The following is a 24257-nucleotide window of genomic DNA, read 5'->3' on the forward strand; positions in this document are numbered from 1 at the left end:
TTATGACCCTTCATGGGCTAGTTTGAGTGATCTTTTTTGAGAAAAAGCTTAAAAAACGTAAAAAAATAATTCATTGTTCTTAGGTGTGTGACTATTAAGAAAACATTTATGCATATAACTGATAAGTTTTGTTTTTTATTTAATTAAAGTGATACTAAACAGGGTTTTATTCAATTCATCAAACGCAGTCTTCGACAGTCTGTCATGACTCATATTATGTTAGTCCATATTTATAGATGTAGCTTCTTATAATTTCTGTCGATGGTACTAGAAAAAAGATATATTACCGATTTCCAGCTCTTGAAATTTAGCAAAAACATTTACACAGCATATCGTGAAAAGTAATAAAAGTAATCGCAAGGAAATCATTGGCATATTTGCTAATCACCATTGAACTAATTCTGAAATAAAAATTATAATATTATGATAAGTTGGCATATGGTTCCGGGAGAAAATATCATATATTATTGTACAGAACAGAAAATAAACCCCATAAAACATATCAAAACATAAATACACGAGTGTTGTACATAGCGCCTGGATAATTATTTACGATCCCATATTGATTTATTACGGTATCCAGGCACATATATTTTACTAGGGATAAATCATGCTGTCTACAAATATGTAAAGATAACATTCAGATAAAACGGTCAGCATATTATTAGTTTTTGCTTTAACTTTGCGTTTATTTCAAGGCGGATTTCGATGAACCAAATTTTGTTTGATATGTACATAACATCTTTGTTTAACGTGCGTAAATTTGCCGTATACCGGTATATGAGTTTGGGTATGTTTATTTGTTCAAAAGCGGTTAAAAATAGCGGTTGTCCACGATTATCTATTATACTATCTGTGAGATCGAGAGGTTAATCGTGGGCCATGTTTTAAAATACACATTCTTATGTGAGTACACATAGATATCGTCGTTAAAACTTTTTAGTTTTGTTAAATAAAATTATAACTTTGGATATATTTTTTTCCGTGTTATTTAATGTTTCCATGATTTAATTATAAATGATACATTTGTTTTTTACCACTTGAGTATTTAATTATTACGACTAGTTTCGAAAGCTACAGATACCCTAGTATTTATATTCAAACCTGTGAATGGATGCATCTGTATCTTTTAAAACTAGTCGTAACAATATAAAACTCAAGTGGTAAAAACATTTTTAAATTATTTGGAATTCAGTTTTTCTACATTGTTTTCGACCAGTGATTGAGTTTCGTCATTACTGACGTCATTAAACTGGTGGGAGGTTAGAGAAAATTATTTGTTTTATAAACTTACGTCCTTTCTAATGGTAAGAAACAATGAGTCGGTACTCAAATATCACGACAATAAATAACCGTCGAAAATGTTATATTCCAAAGAACGCAGGACTTTTAAATACAAATGAGTATTAGAATGACTTGTAAACCAACGGTTACAGATTCCCACATATATATAATATAAATTTATTTACAAAAATCCATTTCTATAATAATGTCATATAAAATCATACTTTAAACCCTTACTATAAATCATATGTAATTATTATCATAACACACTATTTAAATGGTTTTTAACTCCTACTTTGTTGTATGTGTAGACTGATGATGTCGATAACGATAAAACCCGGTCACTTGTTAAGCAAAATTAATGCTTAAAAAACTATATATAACTAATTTTTTATTACATAAAATGTAGTTACTCCAAGAAATGTCAGCACAAAATATGAATTTATTAGTTTAATTTTTCACTCTAATATTTATTCAATACTACCCTGGACTGGTACCTGAAGCGGAGGGCTGATCACCCTTCCTTCATGTGTTAACGATCCAGATAACACTGCAATTATATGATGCATTGCCCTATGCACTATCGGGGTGCGGATAAGGGTTTGAAGAAGTTTAATTCAAAACTACTTTTCATAATTGTAAAAAATAACTAATTAAAAAATCATTCTTACATCTGTTCATTAGGTAAGAGGCTTTCTCGACTAACTATATTTATTCCATTCCTATAATACAGTATTAAATCATTTGACAAAATGATACATACCAAAAGTATGTATATTCTGATTTCTTTGGATAAAAACGTTAAATTCCTTTTCTATGTCGTGGACTATCTCTGCAACATGCTAAAGCTATCAAAACATTTTACGTGGTGGATTACTTGAGTTACAAAACATTTAGCTTTATAACAGGAAAGGACTAGAATGCACTCGAAACTTTATATTGGAAACTAACTTTGGCAACACATTATCTGCATTAGCACTAACCTTCGTTACAAAGCAACAAGGTTGCGCGAGAATTTAATTTGATTAAGTTAAATGCCCTCGTTTACAGTTATTAAATTTGTCAAATTTTCTATTCGGATTGGAAACTGTGGTAGAGAAGAACTTTATAAGCTTTGATGACGGGGGATGGGGAGAAGAGCGTTTAAATCACATCTCAATACGGTTTCTATTATATTTTGAACAATACAAAATCTACTCAAAAATATATCCCCGTCTGATATCGTGGCTTCAGTCTTCATAATTTTTGGTGTAGATATCGAGTGTGTTTGACATTTCCGAAATTAAAAAAAATATACATAGAAAATTAATAAAGATAAATAATACCAATTTAATGGGAACCATTTTTTATCAGACATTTTTTTTAATGAAAGAAAGCATGGTGGAAATTAGAAATCATTTATTTGTTTAAGGGAAATTTGATAAATCAATCTTGTATAGTAAAACCTACCTAATGGGACAAAACAGTGGCAATGTGTCTAGGATTTTGCAATACCGCAGAAGATTTTTTTTAATTTAAAATATAATTAACTGAAATAGATAGTATGAAATATATATAATATAAACATATATTAGACTTTCGAGCTGAAACGTATATAAGTATCATGAACTTCGAGTAAGAGGTTCATATCCATAAAGTTCAAAACATCAAAAATCATTTTTAAATATCCGTTTATGTTGACTTGAGATTAGTATAACAATTCAGAATATTTTTGTCTTAAAAAAAAACAAATGTTTTATTTTCTTTGACGTTTTATAAAATTATGAAGCTACCTTCTTATTGACGAGATAAAATTTACTAAGTAAACTAAAATTCATTGATAATACATAAATAATACATAATACATTGATAAAACAAAAATCAATTTGAAATGAAGAAAAAGAGTAATGCCCATTTTTTAGCCGGTGTGGTGTTAATGTAAGTAAAAGTGTATTGATCAAATGATAAAACATGTCTACACTGCAATGAATAAACGGTAACAAAATGTAAACAACTTTCTTTAAACAGTAACACTGATTAATTAATCGTTGTGTGTATTCAAATTATAACTAAATTAAAAAAGTAAAGTTTTTAATACTTTAACAGCATTAGTGCAAGCAATGAAATGACATTTGACAATTAAAATACAAACAAACATTGTTAGTATGAATAAAGAAAACAGTAAAATAAGTGAAAAAATCAAAAAGTTCTTAAAAAATCGTCTGGTAAAAATCACAATAAAATACAAAAAAATACAAAAATCTTTATTTCATATTCATGATAAAAGTGACAATGAAATTTTATCATATGAAAGTGATTTAGATTGCATTAGACGCCCAAAAGATTTGACAAAGAAAAAAATAATACCACGAGCTGAAAAAATGCGTGTTACACGAAGTGCAGCGGTTGGGAACACTACGCTCAGTGTGCCGATTTTGTGTTGTGTGTTTTTATGCGTTCTGACTATGAACTGCCTGGAGGCGTCTGCAGGTTACTGCAGGGACCAAAACGAGGACAGGACATGTGAGGCTTTGTGCAATGCGACAGGATATTGTGAGATCAGAGCGGCGGTCATCCTGTCTAAAAACACCACCACGGAGGCGTCACTGAGCACAGTAAGTAAAAACAAAGTGATATTGATTTATTTTCTATCCACATTAACAAAACCGTTATCCGCACCTCAATGGTGCGTAAGGTACTGCTTTATATAAACGCAGTGTTATCTTGATCGTTTACACATGAAAGAAGGGTGATCAGCCCTCCGCTTCAGGTACCAGTCCAAGGTAATATTGAATAAATATTACAGTGAAAAAATCACTTATATTTATTTGACCCCCTGGGAATCGAACCCAGGAACGAACCTCCAGAACGGTAGCCGAGCGTGCTGACCATTACACTACGGAGGGGGACAAAATCATCGACTTATCAACATTACAATGTGAAAAATCCTCATTTTGAGATGTGTTATATGGAAGTGTTTCACGATTTGATACAGATATACAATATTCGGAAACGCTCAAAATATTGTACATCTGTATCAAATCGTGACACACTTCCATATAACACATCTCACCTTGTAATGTCGATAAGTCGATGATTTTATACTATGATTAATATACTTACTCAACTCAACTTAAGATGCTGTCGAGAACTCGCATATGAAACACACACATTCATTCATTTGCTAGATCTACACTAAATATTTTGTACTAATCTTTAAGTTTCTGTGGTTAACTATAATTGGCTTGTTTAATGTATATCTTTTAATTGTTTTGTTTTACATGTAATATGTTGCCGTTATTAACCCAAATAAAAAAATAAATAAATAAAGAAATTAGGTGTAAATTAAAGAATTTGTGTTTGAAAAACATCCGAAATTTGAGTATTATGGTTGCCTTATTATTTGAATCGTACATGTTACTAGTAGTCTTAAATAAATCTGTAGTTTCTCTGTAGAATACTATACATAACTACAACGTTACTTACTCCTCTTTAGAATTCAAACAAGTTTCCACTTATTTACCTTTGATTGTTATCCCGAGAACCTTTTTATTCGAACATTTCAAAAGACTCCTTTTAAGATAATCTTCTTTACATTTTCTTAACATTTTTTTTGTCCATTAACTTGTTTTGAGAAGAAAATTAACAATTTAATCAAACATCTTAACTTGAATTACATTTCGAACGCAAATTTCTGAGAGCTTTTTATGTATTCCCAAAGCTTAATTATTTAAATGGACGATATTCACGTCGAAAAAAAAGAACAATTCAATTAAACGAAATAAAGACTTAAACAAGGGTAATATTATGTTTTTACTGCTATACCGGAAATATATTTGTATATTTTATGAATAAAGGGGTATGATTGGATTACTTTTATTTTGTTACTTATATTTGTTACTTAAATATAATAATAAAACCCTTATCCGCACCCCAATGGTGCATAGGACACTGCGTCATATAAACGCAGTGTTATCTTGATCGTTTACACATGAAGGAAAGGTGATCAGCCCTCCGCTTCAGGTACCAGTCCAGGGTAATGTTAAATAAATATGACAGTGAAAACATCACTTATATTTATTTTACCCCCCTTGGGAATCGAACCCGGGACCTCCAGAACGGTAGCCGAGCGTGCTGACCATTACACTGCGGAGGCGGACGAAGGACGGTACTTAAATATTGATACCTTATATTATACATAAATAACAAATGTTTTATAATTGAAAAGTCCATATAAATATATTTTCTAATCATGGGTATATGATCATTATTACGCTAGCCAACAAAATGAAAAAATTGACAAAATAGAAATTAAACAAATGATTTTAATGTTTTTAATGTGCTAATTTTAAAAACGCCACCAGATCATTTGTATCAGCTCTTGTTTTTGAGATACAGGTTAATTGATGTTTTTTTCTGATACAGTCATAAGATGAATAAGACCAAATTACTTGAAACGAAACAAGAATTACATGTTTTGGTTTTCAGGTTATGCCCACCCTCTTATTGGCCGAAGAAGAAATCCGGAAGTTGAAATTGGTACCGGATAACTTGCACTTCAAATGGGTGCCCCAAGATGACAAGTGTGATGCATCGTACGCCCTCATTTCCGCTATAGACAGCTATGCGTATGACTGCGTTCACATCATACTCGGTCCGGTCTGCGAATATGCATTAGGTAAGATTTCTAACATCACATTTAGTCGCGCACATAAAATGTCGCCTATAATATTTATTGATAAGACATTAATTTCGTAAAATATCAATTAAAGGTCATATGTAAACTAATGGTAGTATTAATATATGACAGGCGTAGTTAGGTAGACGCTCAACCCCAAAACTGGCAACGCGGCTTGGATTTTCGTCATTCACAAAATTGATCAAATTATTTTTTTCAATTGGTCTGAATATCTGTAATGTATTTAACCATTAACCACCTTTATTTACCCTCAGATAATTCAGTAGTATATCGATTTTGGGGTTGTTGCTTCAAAAAAGATTAGTCCCACAGATATTCACAATATCTTAACAATTTTTTTCTATTTTGTAATAAAACGAAATGTTATGAACGTTTCAATAATTAAAGAAAACACTTGTTTTTTACCACTTGAGTTTTATTATAAACTACATGTTTCAGAAGTTAAACTTCCATCATTCAGGTCTGTATAATAACTAAAAAATTAAATATAAAATTGTTCTATAAATAAGGAGAGGGGAAAGTAAGAGGAAGGGGTTAGTCATGAACGTTTTGAAAATTAAAATGTTTATTACTTAAAAAAATATCGGATACTGGATTGTTTACCCTACGAATAACCTGGTCAAAATTATATTTGACCAGGTTTGAGAATGCCCTAACAAGGCGAAACAATTGTTACAATATTAATTTGCATTTTTACAAAAAAAAGTGTTTTTTTAACAATAAAATATAACTTCATTCTGACATCAAAAAAATATTTTTTAACATTATAGTATAATACATCGGTTGCAACGTTTGTGAGGTGGTTGATATTAAAATTAACGATTTATTTACCTTTTCCATTATATTTTTCAGTCTTAATATTTGCTTTGAAATAAATAAACGATAAAATAATTCTTGACAATAGATTATTATTCCAAATAACAACTTATTTTTATGTAATCTCCAAAAATCAAAACATGACTTTTTATTGAGATACGGGAATACTTAATACTACACCATTAAACAAATTTTGTTACATAATAAATAAGTAAGAAAGGCGGAAGCAAAAATTTAAATCGCTTTCTGAATGTTATTTTCTTAGTAAAAAATAAAAATGATGTTGAATAGGTTTCACATTTTCTGAAATTTAATTTGTGTACGGGAAAAATATTCGGTTTATATTCTTGAGACGCCACCGAACGAATATTATCATACGACACAGATTTCATTACCGTGCGCTTGAGTGATAAGGTTATGCGGTATTAAAAAAAAAAAAAAAACATTGTCTAAATTACAATTTTGGATTAAAAAAAATACGTTCCAAAAATAATTGTTTGAAAAAATTTAGTGGGACAAGTTCACAATTTATTTTAAGGAGATTTATTATTGATATAGAATGGTATGAATTATGTAGAGTCATATTTCCATATGCGAAGAAAATATATGAATTTTATGATAATATGTGTTAAGTATGTGTTACCGATATTGCTTCTAACTTCAGTGGAAAAATAAAGTTTCTAAGAAAATATATCAAAAGCTCGTTTTCTTGAAATTTATTGAATTTATGTATTTTTGATGCAAAGTATAATACGTCACACAACATTCTCTAACAGATTTTATGTTATAACGTCGAAAAATATATCTGGGGTTTATATATTGAAAATGTACATCCATAAGGATAAAATAATAAAAAAAATATCCAGCAACAAGCAATTTCAACAAAGCTACAAATATTTGTGAACCAAATATTTAATAACCCTTATAGATGTGTAAAAAATGAAAGATATAAAAAAAACAATTCTGATTATCTAAGTCAATTGAAAAAAAAACAAAAATCATTATTAAGTACAATAAATAAATATTTATGTTTCTCTTCAAGCACAACAGCTAAGAGTTTTGTCTCTTTTTTGGATAGGCACAGCGAAACAAGTATAAGATAAAAGTAAAAATGTTTAGTAAATGAATTAATTTATATATATATTTATAGAAATGAATTAAGTCCTAAGAATTTGTGATGGCCAGACTAACATATTCAACTTCATCTATGTTGAGATGTCAAATAATTGAAATTGTTCAGTGAATTAGCTACTGAAATATTTGTAATACCCTTCAATAATGCTGCAGAACTACGTTTTTCAAAATTATATAAAATAAACCAACATAATCTTTTTTTTTCTATGAACTTTTCGCAAAAATGTCAAATATTAATTAATTGCTTTAATTCAAATACCTAAGAGACTAATAAAATATCGCATTTATCGATGGTACAATTTTTTTAATTAAAACAAATAATTATTGAAGACCTTTATGGAGTAAAAAACGATTTTATTATGGTCAAGATAAACGGACACGTAAGGTTTTCTGCACCTTTGACAAGTCAATTCCGTTCAATGAGCTTTCGAATCTAGAGAATTTAGTTACAGAATGCCCCGGAAATGAGGTTGTATTCTGGCTTCCTGTTTTTCTACGGGGGCTGTTAGAAAGCTTTCCCTCAGATATCTCGCCTCCCTCAATCAGCAAAAATCTTGTACCTTTTCATCCCCATAATGAAAGTAATTTAAAAACTTGATAATTATCCTACAAAGTTTAATTTATTCCTCGTTTTTTCCGCAATTTTAGATTTTGATTAATTTTATAAAGGAATCGTTTTTATCTGAATAGAAGTACTTTAGTAATTCAACGAATGAAATTTATTCTATAGTATTAATTCTCAGTTGGGCGCTATACTTAATGCGATACCAATGCTCTTAATGGATAGTCATAATAATAATTTTTATAAAATTTATATAGCGCCATCTTCGTAAAATACCCTCAAGGGCACTTTATACTTTTTTCCGTGCTTTTGTTATACCTTCAGACAAATATTCAATATAAAAACAATTTATATTTACTTGTATCTACGTAAAAGGGATGAATAAATATTAAGTATGTTTTATAGGGATGGAAAGATTAATAAATATATTGAAAGGAGTGAATGCTGAAAACGTAGTGAACGATACACTGAACTCAGTAATAGGAAAACCTATCAGCGAAGCTAATCTGTCAGTGCACAACGGAGTCCTGGTTCCAACCCTTATGTATGAAAGTTAAGCATTGAGTTTGGCAAAAAAAGGACAAAAACAGACTGAATACAGTTGAAATGCGATCTTTTAGACAAGTGTGATAAAAAACTATTTATGATAGATGTTCAAATCGTGAAATAAGGAAAGAATGCAAGAGTGAGATAAGCATTATCAATAAAATTAGTGAAGGTATGTTTAGATGGTTTGGACATACGGAACGAATGAGTGAGTTAAGAACTATAAAATGAAATTATGAGGCGAATGTAATTGGAAATAGGAGAAGAAGAAAATCGAGGAAACTTCGTCATGATCAAGTATTTCGAATACATGAATGTGGTCAGGTCAGGTAATGGAATAACAGGCTGACATGTGTGAGGAGATACATCAATGTGGAAAAAGCGAAGATTGTTTGCAAAGACACGTTGGTGTGGAGCTCTATTCTCTCTGCCTACCCTTGTAGAGAAGCGGCATAAGTAAGTTGGAACGTTTTTTATACAGATAATCGGCGATTAGCGGTAGTGTATTGAGGTGTGATGGTTATTGTAATACGATTGTATTCTAAACAAATTCAGCAAATTCATAAATCACCGATTTCAAGCCCAGCGTAATGTATGTATATGTGTGCGCATAGAATGTTCAGAGAGATGTAAAAATAATATTTATTCAAGGTAACAAGGAATGGGAATTATATTTTTGGATGCATATACATGGTGGGTAGAAAATACTTCCTTAATTGAAATTAACATATCATGCATTTGATAAAAACTCTCATATAACACAAGAAACCAAAGCAAAGCATACAAATAACAATGAACACTCTCGGTGAGTGGTTATATACTAATATTATGAACATTTTTGTAAAAAATAAATATGTGAAAATGACCAACCACAAAGTAAATGCTTTAAATATGAATAATATTCAGAATACAATGGACACACTTTATGGAAACGTTCATAGAACTTGAAGATTCAAAACACAGAAATATATCAAACAAAATCTAAAACACATACCTTTTTAGGTCAAAAGAGCTTTTAATATTATCCAATACAGTTGTACAACCTGCTTCCATTACCCATAACTACGACTTTATTGTAACTATAACATTACATCTAGACTTTCAATTAAAATGACTTTGACTTAATAATACCAACATAGAAATAGATGAATATTCGCTTTTACTGAATTAAATAAAAAAAATTAAGTCATCTACACTACACACAGTTAAGTCGTTACCTATACGTATAGAATTTGACTAAAATGTTATAAAATTGTACAACCTGTTTCCATTATCCATAAATTCATTGAAAAGAAACTAAATATTAAAGAGCTATTCATAAATATATAATGGAGATGGGTAGATCTAAAAAATATCATTTCATTTGGCCATGTCGTCTTTAATTGCATATCATAAACAATTTACATTCATATAGTTTTTTTCTCAAGTATTGTGAAATGTGCCCTCGGCACGGGAAAAACTAACTAAGAGCAAATTATTTTTATTTATGAATATGATTCATATCTATATTAGTTAAACCACATTATAGGCGTATAAAATAAAATAAATAAATTATCAAATTTATAAATTGCAAATTTTGTATTTTTGTACTTTTTGTAGCAGGCAGTGAATAATCATTTTTAATTACTGAAATAAAAAATCGAATTAGCTTTTGTAAATAAGAATTCAGTTTTATATTTCTTTTTTATAATATTAGTGTAATACAAAGAACAGATATTTCTATTAACTGCTTTAAACGCAGCTAAAGCTTTGATAACTTTGCCAGCGAAAAAATAAAATCTTTTGTATACGAATCGGGGAAGCTCATGGCATTCAATCTTTCAGTATTGGCGTCAGAACTCAGGTAATGACGAAAAAAGATATTAAAAACTCGTACTTCTATATTTTGTAAGAAATAAATATATATATATGTATATATATGTATATATATATATATATATATATATATATATATATATATATATATATATATATATATATATATATATATATATATATATATATATATATATATATATATATATATATATATATATATATATATATATATATATATATATATATATATATATATATATATATATATACATATATAAATAGAAAAATAAGGTATATATAACAAATATGTACATCACAAATACGCAGACTACTTAAAAAAACATATTTCTTTATTCTATTGTATAGTAAGCGGGAAAGCGCGCCAGATTCCCAGTCGAGCAAAAGTATAATAGCATAGAATAAAACGTCACACCAACATATACTTTCACACAATCTTAGCCTCTTTCACATTCATGCATATCCTCATAATTACCCACCGATTATTTTGACTTCTGACCAAATTTAAATACTTGAAATACTTGATTATGACAATTTTTCCTTGGTCTTACTCTGCTTCTGTTACCATCAACATTCGCCTTTTAAATTTGTTTTACTTACTTCACTCTTCAACCATCTTAACAAAAATTATATACTTTATATACATTTACCAAAAATTTGATTTGAATAAAAAAGTTTTAATAAGTCTTTAATATTGTTCATATTTTCGTTTTTAAAAATCTTGATAACAGTTCCTTGTAGGATTTAATTGAAGTACTCTTATGTATTTAAGTACTTAGATGAGCACCCTTAATTTTATTTTGTGAATTTTCTTTTGTGTGTTTAGGGAAATTATTTTTATCGACTCTTTTTAATGTCCTATAACTTTGTAAGATCACGTGTACAAAATCCTTGATTGATAGAAAGTCGATGACTTGCCAAACCTAATTATATCCAAATCGCTGGTTCGAAAACCTCTCATGACCATTTTTATTTAAAGTAAGAATTTATATATTTATAAAATTAAAAAATGGTATTTGTTTACGGAATCACAGTAACTTAAAAACGTTTTGAATATGTCCAAATACTTGTTCAAAATCTCTGTTCAAGAGAGGCCATGAGCCCTGTTATAATACCCGGACTTATATTCTTCTTCATCTATGTGGAGATGTCAAAATCACACAAGCTGTTGCAAAATACTCAAAAAACCAAACCAAACAATGTGTGTTTTAAATAATTTGTATTTTTTATATGCGTGTGAAAGGATTGTTTTAACGTATACAAGTTGCATAGCTATGAGTTGATTATTTCATTGAAGTAAGTCTTTATCGGGACATTAAGTATGACTTTTATTTCATTAATAATTTGGCAGCTGATTTGTGGTATTATCCATTAATTTAAATTGTTTTTGTCCATTATTTAATATTTTGTTGTTATTATCCATTAATTTAAATTTAATTTTCACTTGGTAAATACCTCTCTATCTTAAAATGTATTGTGACATTTCGGTGCATTTTGCATCATTTTCTACACCGTATTTGAAAATTACGCAGAATGCATCAAAACACGTTTCAAACTAGATTTTAGATAAACGGTATTTACTATGTGAAATTAACATAAAATAAAGAAATTTTACAGCATGAATTTTTGTAAAAAAGTGGTTTTATAAAGTGAAATTTTAAATAAAAAAAATCAAAATCGAATTGTTGTACAATATTTGATAGTGCGTCACTCGCACCACTCCATCTGATAATTTCATATTTCATAAGTTTATCAGGATCGGGCGTCTTTATTGAAAAGGCTAATATAATATCACTATGCCTCAAAATGAAAAACCTTTAAAGCCCGAAATGTGTACATCAGTATTTCCAAGTAACTGAAATATATATGATAATTGAGGGTTTAAGAAGCTCCACGCCGTCCTACACATATGTTTGTATTGTGAATATACCCGGAAATTTATTGATTTAAATCTGCCTTTACTACCTATAATAATATTCAATATTAATTAAGGTACCTCGACCCTTGAAGGATCGTTTTACTAATTGGTTTCAATTAGGAATTTCTTTAAGATTCACTATAGTGGAATAGTACTAATAGCATTTACTTTATTAGTACAACATCAAATGTAGTTTACCCACATATTCACAAATACATACTTAGGTAAACTGCCTCCATATGTAGGTACAATTGTAATAAATATGTAATTGTACTTGTTTGATTATGTAATGTAATAGTTAGAACATACAGCTATCTAAGCTAGATAAATATTTATGTATTAATTTTAAATCAAACACAGATTTTTTGAGTCTACTAAGTTGTATTTTATTAACAAAAAACACATAAAAAAAAATTAAATTGTGACAATTGTTTCGCCTTGTTAGGGCATTATCCTTCCCAGAAAACAAATATAAGGGTACATACCTACATCCCCCATTAGCGACTGTTGTCTCCCATAAATTATTACTGCACATGTTAAAACTGTCACATAGAATTGTATAGCTACATAAGGACCGTAGTCCATTTGATCTTCACATTCGTTTGATAATGCCCTAACAAGGCGAAACAATTGTCACAATATAATTTTTTTTATGTGTTTTTTGTTAATAAAATACAACTTAGTAGACTCAAAAAATCTGTGTTTGATTTAAAATTAATACATAAATTAAAATGGAGTTCTACAAATTAAACGCCAAGTCAATAAATAAATAGATAAATATTAGTGATTTTTCACCGTAATAATAATTTTGCACCTTTATTATTTCTGTAAGCTTTTTGTGTTCTCATCTCATTGAGGAAAAACATTCAAACAAATTGTATTGCACTGTATTTCATTTATTGTTATATGTTTTTCATTGTTTGTGAACCATAAAAAAATAAAATAAAATAAAATATTTATTTCATATCATCCTGGCCTGGTACCTGAAGCCGCAGGATAAAAAACCATGTCTGTAAGTCTTCTTCCTGCTCTACAATTTTTGTGATGACTGTTTTGCTTCTTTCATGGTCAGTCTTCATCCGTCTCTATCTTTCTCTAGTCTGTTCAACTAGGCGTACCCGCCACAACGCATGTAGGAGATAATTTGGTCCTTATGAGTTAAGCGGGGTCGTCCTCTGAAGTCTGTGCCTTCGCACATGCCTTTATATTATGGCCTATTCATTTGGAACCCTGTTATGTTTCTTTATTTTTTCTTCTAACCCTTATCCACACCCAATGGTGCAAAGAGCACTTCATCGTTTTGACGCAGTGTTATCTCGATTGTTACTTACATAAATAGGCAAAATAATCAGTCCAGCGCTTCAGAGACCAGTCCAGGTTAATATTAAATAAACATTAGATTGTAAAATACTTTACCCCCCCTGGGAATCCAACCCGAGACCTCCAGCGCGGTAGCTAAACGCGGTTATATGATTTTGACTTCTTCTTCCGTGCGTGTCATGTCAGGTCCTTCTGACGTCGACTATCACTTGAGAGTAATTGTCGTTGTCATGGGCAGCTCTAAACAGCGCCTCGACGGTCCTAATCCCCGTCCAATCTCGTATATTTCGGAGCCTGGAGATCTGTCTCCTGCCTACACTTCATCGACCTTCTATTCCGCCTTTTATTTTCTCCTCTTAGCACATGCCTCCGATAGGACACGATTTTGACTGAATAAATAAAATACAATTTTTTATGATTTGTTGACTGTAGCATTCGGGAAAATTTATGTTTGCACAAATATCACAGTTTTTATGCTGTTTTCTCAATTCTATAATGTTGTGTTTAAAGCTTTGATGTTTAGATAAAATAAATATTAGTATCTTATGATAAACGAGTCGTAAACACATCGCTATAAATTTCCTTCAAAACATATTCGTGTATCTGCAGTACATATTTGAAGAAAAAACATTGGAAACGCGTTTTTTATATTAATTTAATAATATATAGAAATATTAAGATGTAGAAAGAAAAGTGAATGCTGGGAACAGAGTGAATGGTGCACTTAAATCAGTTTGAGCAAATAAAAACCTATCAGCGAAAGCTAAACCTGCAGCACACAACGGAGTCCTGGTTCATAATCTAATGCATGGAAGCGAAGCATGGAGTTGGCAAAAAAAGGATGTAAAAAAACTGAATGCAGATGAAATGCGATCCCTCAGACGAATGTGCGTCAAAACGATTTACGATAAAAGTTCGAATTGTGAAATAAGAAAATAGTGCAAGGGTAAGATAAAATTAAGAAAGGAGTGTTGAGATGGTTTAGACATGTAGAACAAATAACTGAGATAAGAGTGGTACAAAAAGTTGAGTATATGTAGTTTGAAATAATAGCAGAGGAAGACCGAGGAAAACTTGGCCAAAGACAAGGTGACATAATTTATTTTATTTTATTATTATTGAGCAAACGTGTTTCAAATTTTATCGTGCATAATTTTATCTTGTTGGATTTTCAGGATGATTTATTAAAAATGTAAACATCGAATATTTCTGGGTAGAAACGTCAATTAATAATGCATAATAGAGGTTTCTTTCATTCAGTGATGTGTGTACATATGAGTGGGATGAATGAATTCAAGCACTGTTTGAATTGTTGAACTTTGAACAACACATTCTGAAATTTTCGATACTTATATAATAAATAGATTACATTTACTTCGGACAATCATAGTTGAGAGTCTGTATCACGTAATTATATCAACTTACAAAAAAGTAGGGAAAAAGACTGCGTCACATGAGTTCAATGCAGTGCCCTTCGCACCATCGGGAATGAATCGAATATTTATTTACATTTTGACATCTTATCACAGATGAAGAAGAACATGAAATTCTGGGTATTTACGGGGGTTGTGACCTGTCATCGGCTGGTTAAGTGATTACTTTACATAGTGTAGCATTCACCATTCTACCCTCGATTGACAAACACACTTCTAATTTTTTTAGGACTTCTACATTATTATATATATCTCATTTCTTTCGTGTTTGAGTTCGAGGCAGCATCTATGGTTGGTTTCAGAAAGCATTTAATTAGCAGAGATTCTTTTATTCACATGTATGCAAGATCTTAACCTTATTATTTTACTATATTATTAGATTAAAACCAATATTTTTAGCTTTTCCTCTTTATTTTTATTTGACCAGCGACCGGGTTTCATCGCTACCGACATCATCAGACTGGTCTGATGATACCAGTGATACTAGTCTGATGATGTCGATAACGACTAAACCCGGTCGCTGGTCAAATAAAAATAAAGTGGAAAAGCTAAAAATATCGGTTTTAATCTAATAATATATTAAAAATGCAATTTCATAAGTGTCAGTGGATAATATAAATTTATTATTTTACATAATGGGAGACGCCTGAAAACATCATTTGCAATTTTTATGCAGTTTATAATTTGACTAGTTATTTCATTCACAACATTTTGGGTGTATTCAAGTTTTGACATCACAACTATGTTGAGATGTCGAAATGTATTTTTTTCCATTGTAGGGAAACCCAGAGTTTTTAACAAGAACTTGAACACACCCAAAATATTGTGAATTGTGAACAAATGTTCATTATTTTTTTGTGAAGGTTAGGTTAGGTTAGGTTAGGTTTTTTTCCATTGTAGTGAAACCCAGATTTTTTAACAAGAATTTGGACACACTTAAAATATTGTGAATTGTGAACAAATGTTCATTTTTTTTGTGAAGGTTAGGTTAGGTTAGGTTAGGTTTTTTTTCCATTGTAGGGAAACCCAGATTTTTTAACGAGAATTTGGACACACTTAAAATATTGTATATTGTGAACAAATGTTCATTATTTTTTTGTGAAGGTTACCCATCAATTTGAAGCTTGCAGGTAATTGGTATTTTGTTTATTAGTATCGAACGTGCCGATCAACTTGTATATTTTTTAAATACAAAGTTTTATAAATTTTTCAGGTGGTTTAAATTTCTAGAAATATTTATAAAGGAATAATAATTTTATGTAACCACTCACACCTTCCATATATAAAATTAATTAAACGATCTGCTTATCCAAAATAATCTATTTACTTTTCATTATCTATAAGAAGGGTCACGGTTGAACCCTTATTTTTTGTGAAATCTTATTTTCATTATTTGTGAAAAAGGGTATGTTTTTATTCAATGCAAAATTTAATATTTTTATAAATTAAATATTTAACAAAAAATCATAAAAGCTCAATGAAAATATTTTCATGATTTCAGAAAATAGCGTTATTTAATCCTGCACCCTTTAAGAGGAATTTGTCATGATTCACACGTACTAGAAAATTGTTAATTAATCTGTTGAAATAACGTGTATTTTTTTTACAGTAACAGATTTCATACAGTAAGAATAGTTAAAAACCAAATTAATCGCGATTTTTTTTTCTGAAATTTAATTACTTTCTTTAAAAATTAATCATATTTTTTTTTAACAACATTTTGAGTGTGTCCAAATACTTGTTCACAAAATCTGGATTATGTCCAATTACAGGAGCTATTTTCATATTATTTTTTGACATGTCGTCAAAGATGAAGAAGAATATGGAAGCCTATGACGGTCGTCAGCCCCGTAAATGCCCAGACTTCCATATTCTTCTTCATCTTTGATGAGATGTCAAAAAATAATATATATATTTTTAACTTTTTTTAAATTTTTATTTGACTATGGAAAACTTGGTATGATCCGATATGTTAACTATCAGGTATGTTAAACGGTCAAGTCAGATAAGAAATGAGCTGGTATGTTTATATGAAGAGATGTAGTATAAAGTAAATATGGTAAATGTGAATGAGAGAATAGAAGAAGGTCGGCCAAAAAATACTTGGTACGTTTAAATAACCTAACCTCAAAACCGGAAAGCATGTAAGACTAAATGTATGGATGTGAAAGAAACAAGCAGTGCATGTACTGACAAATCTAGACTGATAAGTGAGGCGTTTCATTCTCTCTACCTTTCCTGGCAGGGAAACGGCGTGATAGTAGTAGTAGTAAAAAAGGTTTAATTAAGGTGGAAAAATTAGACGTTTGTTGGATCGTAAACATATTTTTTTAAATAATAAGCTGTATATAAATATTTATTCTTACAAGGTAAACATAATATAATGTTAAATAAAACATGTTTTTTATAATCAAAATAGAATTCAAGTTATTGAAATTTGAAACATACTGTAGAAGTGAAATGTATGATATCAGAACCAATATTACCTGGAAGGCTAAGCCTACTTTGTAACATATAAACGGGGTATAGTGAACCAATTTCCATAAAATTTTCTTTGCAAAAATGGTGTCAAGATACTTACTTTATCGAATCATATTTGAAACACTCAAATTTACTTTGTGTAATACTTTAACAACTACCCCCAGGACAAAGTATCAAACTGTGTCACTTGTTTCAATTTGATTTGAATAACAGATTCGGATTTTATAAATTTGGATTAACAAAATTGCTACAAGGTAAAAGATAATAAATTTGATATTCTAGGATCAATACATAAAACTGAACAAATATTTACTATTTAATTTTATAAGGTGTATTTTTAAAATTATTTTCATGTAAGGGTTGGGGAAGATGTTTGATAGAACATAAAAATTTTGTTACATATTTCGAGAATTAATTATTAGACGTTCATTATTGAAGGATTGTAATTCTGACTAGTTAACCAAGTTGGGATGACTACCCGAGCATACGAAAATCTCCCAATCGGAAGTGTGCATACTGGTTCATTCGCATCACATCGCAGGTTTACTGAAAAAGTGAACGATCTCACAACAAATAAAGACTTTTCTGTTGGTTTTTGACATCTTAACATGAATGAAAGAAAGTATGTATGACTGGGGCTTACGACCTGTGATAAAAATCTATTTTTTTTGCAGCTTTTTTGCGTGTATTAATTTATTTATGTGTACATTGGCGGGTTTATGTTAGGAAGAGATGTATTCTCGATTATTTTTTCTGAATCGTATCCGCACAAAATGGTGCACAAGGCACTGCATCGTATTCGAGGAGTGTTTTCTTGATCGTTGATTTCATGTAGGCAAGTGATCAGTCCTGCGATTTGTGCCAGTCCTGAGTAATATTAAAAAAATATGAGAGTAAAAATTATTTATATTTATTTGGACTCACCCGGGAATCGAAATCGAGACTTTATTATTAGTATTACAAAAACATCATTGTAATACTGATAATAAATTTCAATAATACAAAAAGAGATTGGTAATACTAGTCGAAATTTGAAACTTATACATAAATTAGAAGGCAAATAGAGTTAGCAAAGAATTAAAAAAATAATAATTGTAGTATGAATGAATATTTTTTTCAACATTATATATTTAAAATTGTAAATTGATAAAACAAAGTAAATTGATAAAATCAAGTAAGGAGGTGAGAGGGTAATTACAACTTTTGTATGAAGTTTTGTTCAAGTGAAAAAGCATGAGGAGCAGTAGAAGTAATATTTTTTGATATTGCCTGAAGAACTATTGTAGAATATGTATATGTTTAAAAAGAACGATATTATATCTCAAGTTTGATACTGGTTATATCTAGAAAATATATAAAACTATTACCTTATCTGAACCAATTAATTTTGCCAAGAGCGTAAAATATAACTTTATGACGTTACAAATATCCAATCAAAAGGGAATCTTATCTTTTCATTCGCAGTAAAAATCCTTCCAATTTATATAGAAATCTTTCGTTAATCAGTTGAAAACATTGTCCATTCTGACGTCACTTTGAAGTAATCTTAATTGAGGTTAAATTTAGATAAATAGCTTCTTAGTTTAATATTTGATTCCATTTCAGATTATTACAATTGTATTAATATTCAACGAGTATTAAATTCAAAACATTTGTGAAAATACCAAAACAAAAGGATGTATTGAATTAAATACGATCCTTGACTGGTATTGTTGAAATACATTTTGTATAATTTCATGTTTCCTTTTCGTTTCCTTATCGATTTTTCAAGATAAAAAATACATAGCAGATTAAGGGTAACCTAAAAATTGTTTATTTAATTGTTTCGGCAATCACTTGGTGTATACCATTATTCATAAATATCTAAATTGGCATTGATCAGAAAAAATAGTCTCTTCCTTCTCCGAATTCAACCGACAGTTGAAAGAAAAGATTGGGAGAACCGTTTCTACTCTCTCCGTCGCATACGTCATAAATAGTTTACGCGCATGCATCGGGTGTACTGTGTTAATACGTAGCAAAGGAAACCAGTAGACGCTTGCATATTATACTGTACTCTAACTGAATAAGTCTTTGTTTTCAATAGTTTACAATTTCTACTCTTGAAGTTGAGAAAAGGACTAGACTAAATGCGTTGTTTTCAACTGATTGTGAGTTGTGATTTCATCATCAACTTCAACTCAGACGGATCCCAACCCTTGATAAGATTTTTTGATGAAATTGAAAAACAACAAAGACGAAATGAAATACTTAAAAAGGCCAGTCTATGGTATTCACTTAGGTAAACAACTAGGACACTATTATTTCGGCAGAGTGTAACTTGTGTACTTTTGAAGGTTAATGTCCATAGAAAAATATGACAAAGAAGCCAAATCACAGAAATGTATACATATCTCTAGTGACATTTATGAGTAAAACCGGCAAACTTCAACTAACACCCCTGGTATAGTCTGATCAGGCAATTCAATCGATGCAGTTTTCTCTCATTATTTAGAAAAAATGCTGTTTGAAAATATTTGTATCCTTTTAATATTATGTAAATTCTTTTTATATACATATACGTAAATAAACCTATTAATATTTTATATATTTCAGTATATAGAATAGGAATAAACATATACATATATCACTGACTTTCAAGCTTCGATGGAACAAAAATATAAATCTTTCTTAATTTGTACACTCTGAAAAATATTTTCATGAACTTAAATTTTCATCCTTCCGAATTGGTTGTTTTGATGAATATTGTAACTTTTCTAGTTAAATTTTAATCCAAATCAAAAGTTTGGAGCGAATTGATTTAGTTTGTATTAATTAGGAACCTCAAATGTAAATACGAAATTTTGAGTGATTTTATCTTTAAGTTTGAAACAGTTTTGATAAATACACCAGCTGTTTGATAGAGCTAGTCTGGCATTTATATTAGTTTATTTAATTTGTTTTTATTTTCTCAAATACTGTCCGCCTCTGTAGTGTAATGGTTAGCACACTAGGCTACCATGCTGGAGGTCCCCGGTTCAATTCCCAAGAGGGTCAAAATAAATATTAGTGATTTTTCAGTCTAATATTTATTGAATATGACCCTGGACTGGTACCTGAAGCGGAAGGCTGATCACCTTTCCTTCGTGTATTTAACGATCAAAATAACACTGCTTCCATACGTTGCAGTGCCCTATGCACCATTGGGGTGCGGATAAGGGTTATATTATTATTTATTATTATTCGATTTGTTTATATTTTCTCAAATATAGCCAAGGATAATATTTAATTTAATTTATTGAAATGAGATATTATAATGTAAGGTAGGTGAATATAATTTTATATGCAGAGTCCTGATTTTTTAATGGCATTTCTTCCAATAGAACGAAAGGTTTGTGAAGTAAATATAAATAATAAAAAGGGGGTATTTGAAACTAACTGCGCAGTATTTTCCTCAATATTTGTAGAAGCGAAACAAATGAGTTTTGTACGCATTTATATTATCTTTATAATTTGTCTACTGTACAAAAATATATTGGAACTGTACAACTGTATATAACTCAATCAGTTTTAATAATAAAGCTGAAGGATAATAAATTCAGTGTAACGATAGGTTTTCATTGATTTCTCGAATCGGGGGCTGAGGGTTTGTGTAGCTTAGGGGATAAAATACTGTGGTGGAGTGGGTTTGAATCCAGATATTTTGACTTAGAATCATAGTTTAATTTTTTTAGGACTACGTTTAATATTTTGTGAAAGATGTTTTTAGTTATTTAAATTATTCATGTGTTTTTTTTGTACTTTAAACTACTTATGTATATGCACTATGAATATTCAGAATCGTTGATTAAAAAAACTGATTGATTTTAATTTAAAGCATTGTATCCTAGTTCCAATCTCACGATTTTGTTATAACTTGCTTATTTATTGAAAAAATAAAATATCGTTACGAAAATAACACAAAAATGAAAACAAAGAAAAACAACATAAGGTCCAATTGAAGAATTCCTTTTGACTAATATTTTAAATAATAAAACAACAATTTAATAGTTTTTTCCACATTTATTTTATTTAAAAATTGACCCGATTTCTTTGTTTCCGAAATTATCAGACTAGTGACTGATCATCGGTCTGATGATGTAGGTAACTACGAAATACGGTGACTGGTCGAATAAAATTAAAAATGGAAGAAACTATATAGTTGTTTTGTTATACAAAATTTAGTTCCACTAAGAAATGTCAGTACAAAACATATATCTAATACAACATTTTGAGTGTGTCCAGATACTTGAGAACTCAATCATCGTGAGATTTATGATAAATTTATAAGTTCCAAAAAATATAGTACTGTGGTTAGTAGTTGGTTAATAATGGGTAGAATGGTGAATGTTACACGTGTGTAAAGTGATCACTTAACCAGCATATGACAGGTCATAAGTCTTGTAAATAAACGGACCTTTATATTATTTTTCATCTATGTTGAGATGCCAGAATGTTTATCTAACATTTTAACGTGCATATCTCTCACTCCTTTTAAGAACGTCAAAAATAAAATAAAATCGTCAGTTTTTAGTTGTGCATGTTTTCGGAATGTCCAGAGAATTTACTATATTCCAGCAAAAGCGGAATATTTTAAACTTAATATTTACCCGCTACAGGGCAGAAAGTGTTGATTTTGCATTTTGAAGAAAATGTATTGTTTAATAATTTTTTAAAATATACTTAATATTTTTCAAATGGAAAAAAATCAGGTTTTACCAAAAAAGATCTGTTGCATAATAAAAAGTTCAATAAGTGGCTTGATATTTTTAATACATTGTATTATATTTTTAAACTTTAAAAACGTTCTGAAAAATATTTTTATTTTATTTATGACGTTCTTGAAAGGAGTGAGCGATATGTGTATACAAAAAGGGATATAAATAATAGTGATATGGTAGAATTTAGAACACTATCATAGATAAAGTGTCCACTTGATACGTACCTAATCTTTAAAAATGTGTGATGGGAAAGTCTTGATTAAAGCTATTTACACAGAAAACAATTGTTTCCTGCAAATTTCGTATCCTTTGAATAAAATATTTCTGAACACGGGACCTGTTTACCTTTCAATCAGTTTATTTCCAGATAACATTCTATAAATAGTTAAAACGTTATCTATCTCAGCCATAATCAATACGGTTTGATAAAGCAATTTCAAAATTAACGCTCTAAAACAATTATGGCTCTACAATTATATCTACACTAGAATCTAATCATTTATTATTAATTCATTACAAACACTGTCAAAAACTATTTCCATCGAGATTTCGTTAATATCACAACATAGAAGAAGAAGTAGGTATGTTTACGAGGATATGGAAGTCTGGGTTTTTACAGGATGTGCGACTAAATGGTTCATTTAGGCGATGACATTGTGTAACATTCACCATTTTAAACATGATTGACAGCCCCATTTCCTATATTCTGAGACCTTCAATAATGAATGCGAGATTCTTTTTAGAACACTTACTAGGAAACGCCTGAAAACATAATCTGAACAAAAGTGGCGCTTTTATAAATTATTACTATTATGGGTGCGATTTTCATAGTGTTAAAATAATATTTAAAATTATAGAATTTTCATTCAAGGTTAATTAAATATTATCCTGGACTGGAACTTGAAGTGCACGATTGATCTTCTTGCCTTCATGCAAGTAAGAATCAAGATTACATTGCGTCAATGCAATGAAGTACCCTATGCACCATTGGCAAGTTGTAAGTCCTAAAGTAAAGGGTACAACTCTGAATTTTAAACAAAGATAATATTTTCATGGTAAAAATCTTAATTAAATTGAATCAGTTTGATCAAATAATGAAGTTTAATTTATTACGGGGTTTATAAACAATATTTAAATTTGGTTCACATTCTTTATACAGATATTGAAATTGTTCCACTTCCGATTTTTAAAACAAAAAACAAAGCGTTGTTTACTTCATTAATTACTTTTGAATCGATCGAAAAATTAATTAGATAAAAAGAAGATGATCTGTATTCGTTAGATTCGATATTTGGTATATTTTGATTAGTAAAAATATCCTCCATTAGTAAAAATATCCTCCGTTATTTCCTCTAATAACAAAGTTAAAGAGGATGATAAATTTATTACAAAAAAGGTTTTTATTGATTTTTAAAATGCATGTAATTTAATTTAATTTTAATTTTTTTTCCTGTAGCGTTAATTCATAAATATTTAATTCCTTAGGAAAGGAAAAATCGGTATTTATTTT

At 29.6% G+C, this 24257-nt stretch overlaps 1 protein-coding gene across 1 annotated transcript in view; it reads left to right on the forward strand.

Annotated features, from left to right (window-relative positions):
- Positions 1–3728: 3728 nt before the first annotated feature.
- Positions 3729–24257, forward strand: part of LOC148307368 (atrial natriuretic peptide receptor 3-like) — a 42437-nt gene continuing 21908 nt past the window's right edge. The window contains exons 1-2 of the mRNA XM_088263597.1: positions 3729–3878; positions 5752–5941. Of these exons, the coding sequence (XP_088119723.1) occupies positions 3729–3878; positions 5752–5941 (340 nt within the window). The remainder of the gene's footprint in view (positions 3879–5751; positions 5942–24257) is intronic.

Source organism: Brachycentrus maculatus, unplaced genomic scaffold (assembly GCF_059751285.1).
Source record: "Brachycentrus maculatus isolate JH-2025_06_01 unplaced genomic scaffold, ASM5975128v1 h1tg000201l, whole genome shotgun sequence".
NCBI classification, from domain to species: Eukaryota; Metazoa; Arthropoda; class Insecta; order Trichoptera; family Brachycentridae; genus Brachycentrus; species Brachycentrus maculatus.